The 3,542-nt window shown below is 28.5% G+C and overlaps 1 protein-coding gene across 5 annotated transcripts in view; it reads right to left on the reverse strand.

Annotated features, from left to right (window-relative positions):
• Positions 1-990: 990 nt before the first annotated feature.
• Positions 991-3,542, reverse strand: part of LOC108747797 (T-complex protein 11-like protein 1) — a 4,977-nt gene continuing 2,425 nt past the window's right edge. For all 5 annotated transcript variants that reach the window (XM_018485580.1, XM_018485583.1, XM_018485579.1 and 2 more), the window contains 6 exons: positions 2,956-3,066; positions 2,517-2,811; positions 1,928-2,446; positions 1,665-1,849; positions 1,335-1,501; positions 991-1,276 (listed from right to left, as the gene is read on the reverse strand). In XM_018485580.1, the coding sequence (XP_018341082.1) occupies positions 1,029-1,276; positions 1,335-1,501; positions 1,665-1,849; positions 1,928-2,446; positions 2,517-2,811; positions 2,956-3,066 (1,525 nt within the window). In that variant the 3' untranslated portion in view covers positions 991-1,028. The remainder of the gene's footprint in view (positions 1,277-1,334; positions 1,502-1,664; positions 1,850-1,927; positions 2,447-2,516; positions 2,812-2,955; positions 3,067-3,542) is intronic.

Raw genomic sequence — 3,542 nt, forward strand, 5'->3', positions numbered from 1 at the left:
AGAAGGATAATGAATATTAAATGCATATATGTACAATATTATATACTTTAAATTTATATATTAATTTTTTAATACTTAAATAATAATAAATTTTTAAATACTTTTTTAAATGCTTTAATATATAGCAATAAATGTTCTTTTATGTTTATAAAATTGATTAGACTATTCATGTTAAATATAAAATGATGCAGGCATCATTTTAGTGAAATCAAAAAAAAAGTATGAAAAATATAATAGAACTAAATCATTTTTTTTTACTTTTGTAATAATAGTGTAAAATTGACCCTTTAGCAATTAAAAACATCAGTATTGTAATCATGAATATACTTATATGCATACTTCATATACGTTTATACTATTCACGATAACTTATTTTGTAATCAAATACACTAATTTATTATTTTAAAAAATAATTGTTAAAAAACAAAAAAAGAAAGATAACGTATGCTATTAATTGAATTAGTTAATATATAATACATTAATATATCCTGTAAATAAATCATAAAGAAAAGAAAACGTAACTCTGTTTTTGTTCAGCATTAAATGATCATAATCGTCGCAATGACAGTAAAAAATACAGATATTTTGTCTATTTTGTTAATCATGTAATATGCAGTTTGTGAATATTGTCCATTATAGAACAGACATAATTATGAAAAATTATATACATATACTCGCATCTCGATATAGCATGTCTCAATATAGCGCTCGGAAAAAAATTCTGTTGCTAAAAGAGATGCATAGTGAACGCAAAAGTAAATGCAATTTGATCTATCAAGAAATTTAATTGCTTATGCCTAATTTCTTCACCTCTAGATAACTTTATCCAAGAGATATCTTCCAGATCTCAGATTATAATGGAGAATATAATTTCTCCTGAATAAGGTTATCCACAACTTATCTAGAAGTGAAGAAATTGAACATTAATGCTACATACAAAATGATCTTGGTATAATATACGTTTCGGAAACGAGCATAACGAGATCCGAGTGTATTAACATTATTTATATTAACATTATTCATCCTTTTTACAATTCCATAGTATGTGTTCCATGTATCTCTTTATTATTGTCAACGTCGCTTTTCGCAAGCGCGTTTGCAACAATATCTTGATAATACTCCCAAAATACGCTGCGATTATGCGAAACAAGTATTACAAATCGAGCAGCAATGGCCGTTAATTCCTCTTGCAATGAAGAAAGGCCTGGTGGTACTTGTTGGGGCGCAGTGGATTGCGATTGAATAATTTTTTGTAAGAACTGTCTAATTCGTAGACCTAAAATGATATATTTATAGTTGACAATGTTAACTATCAATTTTATTTTTATACTTACTGACGAGATATCTGATCTTATGTTTTGGATCTATAAGATCGGCTATTTGACCTTCTAATAGCGTTTCTAATTCTGGTGACAACTCGGCAGCATTGATTTCTTGTAATGTTGTTTTTACATCTGTTTTTACTTGTAGTATAATATTTGGTATTGCAGCTTCTAGATCTCTATAGCAGAAATAACTGTATTAATTTTGAATATAATATAAATTTTGTCCAAAAACAGGATTCTTTCTATTATTATATTTATTCTTATCGGTCTAAATTTGATTTGTAATTGTTTAAAAAATATATTTTATTGCAACTTATTTTTAGTTACGATTTAACATACTTGTTTGAATGTACAGAATCCAACAGTGCATTCAAGTGTTCCTTGATATTCTTTTTAAAGCTCAAAACCCCATGAATTGGAGCACCAATTGTATTATTAACCAATAATATCACAGAACCGATGATGCTCAATCTACTAGTTATGTCACGCAATTCTAGAAGTCTTCCTTGATCCAACATCAATGTCTAAATGAAAATCATCTTGTTTATAATAAATTTATTGAATATATAATATAAAATCCTATATTTCAATATTTTCCATACCTCGGCATCCGGGTTGAAATCCCATTCCAGGAGGTCGAGATATGCCTCCGTCAATAAAGAATGAGTAATTTGTCTTACATTATTAGTACCAGTACTCGAACCTGTGACTTTGTCTGCATCGAAATGTCTTAGTAACCATTTTTCTGTATATTGCAAGCCATTTGAATTAATCTTTAAAAAATCGGCAAACTTGGCTTTTTCGTACTCAATACTCGAAGCAATGATATTCGGTCTCATCATCGTAATGGTAAAATTTGCCAAATCCAATCTCATTAACTGCAACAATTCCATGACACCCTTGAACGTCTCAACAATGTCCACTTGCTGTGATAGCTCTTTGATTTTATCATCTCTCACTGGCGCACATATTTTATTCATAATAGAGATTATGTATTGCCCGTAATGATGAAAATCTAATACGCCTTTCTCCGCTTGCTGCTTGATCAAGTCCAAATCAAGTACTTCTCTAATATTTTCCTTAATCTTTGCATTATGTAGTGGTACCAGTTCATCCAGTGACTAAAATAGAGAATGTATTATATATCGTTTAATGTTTCCTTCTGTCATAAAATAAAAAGAGAATTATTACTTCTTTAATTTCTTTTATTAAAACCAGCGCGTGCGAATAATCTGGCGGATCTTCGGCCAACTGCTCCGCTAATAGATTCCAAAAAGCTTTGTGCATTATTTCTTTTATTCGCCTATGAAAACTACCGTCTTCTGGCTCCAATTTTTGCAGCTGAAAGTTTACATCTACCGCGATTTCGTGTGCTAAGGCCATATTTTTCAAACCGTCGGCAGCTTTAACAATTTCGTCAAAAGACACGAATTTTGGTGGTGATGCTCCGGTTAATCCACCCATCATAAAATTTGGCGTTGGTTGTCTGCGTTGATACAAGAGATGTATATATAAAAGATAAACTAATACATAATTATATAAATATATCTTCATATAAAATCTTCATATTAACTAATCATAATGATAAAGTATTTTTGTTACATATTTGCTGTGGATTCTGATTACATACCTATGGACTTCATGTTGTGCATTTGTATGTACATTAGTATCATAGTTCGTTGATGTACCAGCATCATTTGTATTATGTTTCTGTTCATCTTCATTCTCCATTTTTGTATTTCTGTAAGACCATAATAATAAGTGATGAGTTTTGTATAAATATTATTTATATAGTGAAAATAAGAATAAAAAGACAATTCAATTTGCAATAACAATAATAAAAAAAGAGGAATATGATTTTATATTATTGAAAAAAATTATCTCATGATAATATAATATAGCTAGTTAACCGTTACATTTAGTTAAATGCCTGTAATGACGATGTTACTTATATAAAAATTATTTGTGATTAGCACAACAACAAAATCAATAATAACAGTGATATTTTGTAAGTATATTTTTTATAAGACAAAAACAAAGACTAATAAGATAAATTAATTCAAGTTTGACATATATAATAATTAATAAAGATATTACATAAGAATTTTCCAGCAAGAGACACAGATCCAAATGAATTATTTCAACTTTGTTTAATATTAGAATCACAAGGCTGAGATGATTCATTATGTGTCTCAATTGTATATCTGTTTTTTTAGT

The sequence above is a fragment of the Trachymyrmex septentrionalis genome, unplaced genomic scaffold (genome assembly GCF_001594115.1).
Source record: "Trachymyrmex septentrionalis isolate Tsep2-gDNA-1 unplaced genomic scaffold, Tsep1.0 scaffold20, whole genome shotgun sequence".
NCBI classification, from domain to species: Eukaryota; Metazoa; Arthropoda; class Insecta; order Hymenoptera; family Formicidae; genus Trachymyrmex; species Trachymyrmex septentrionalis.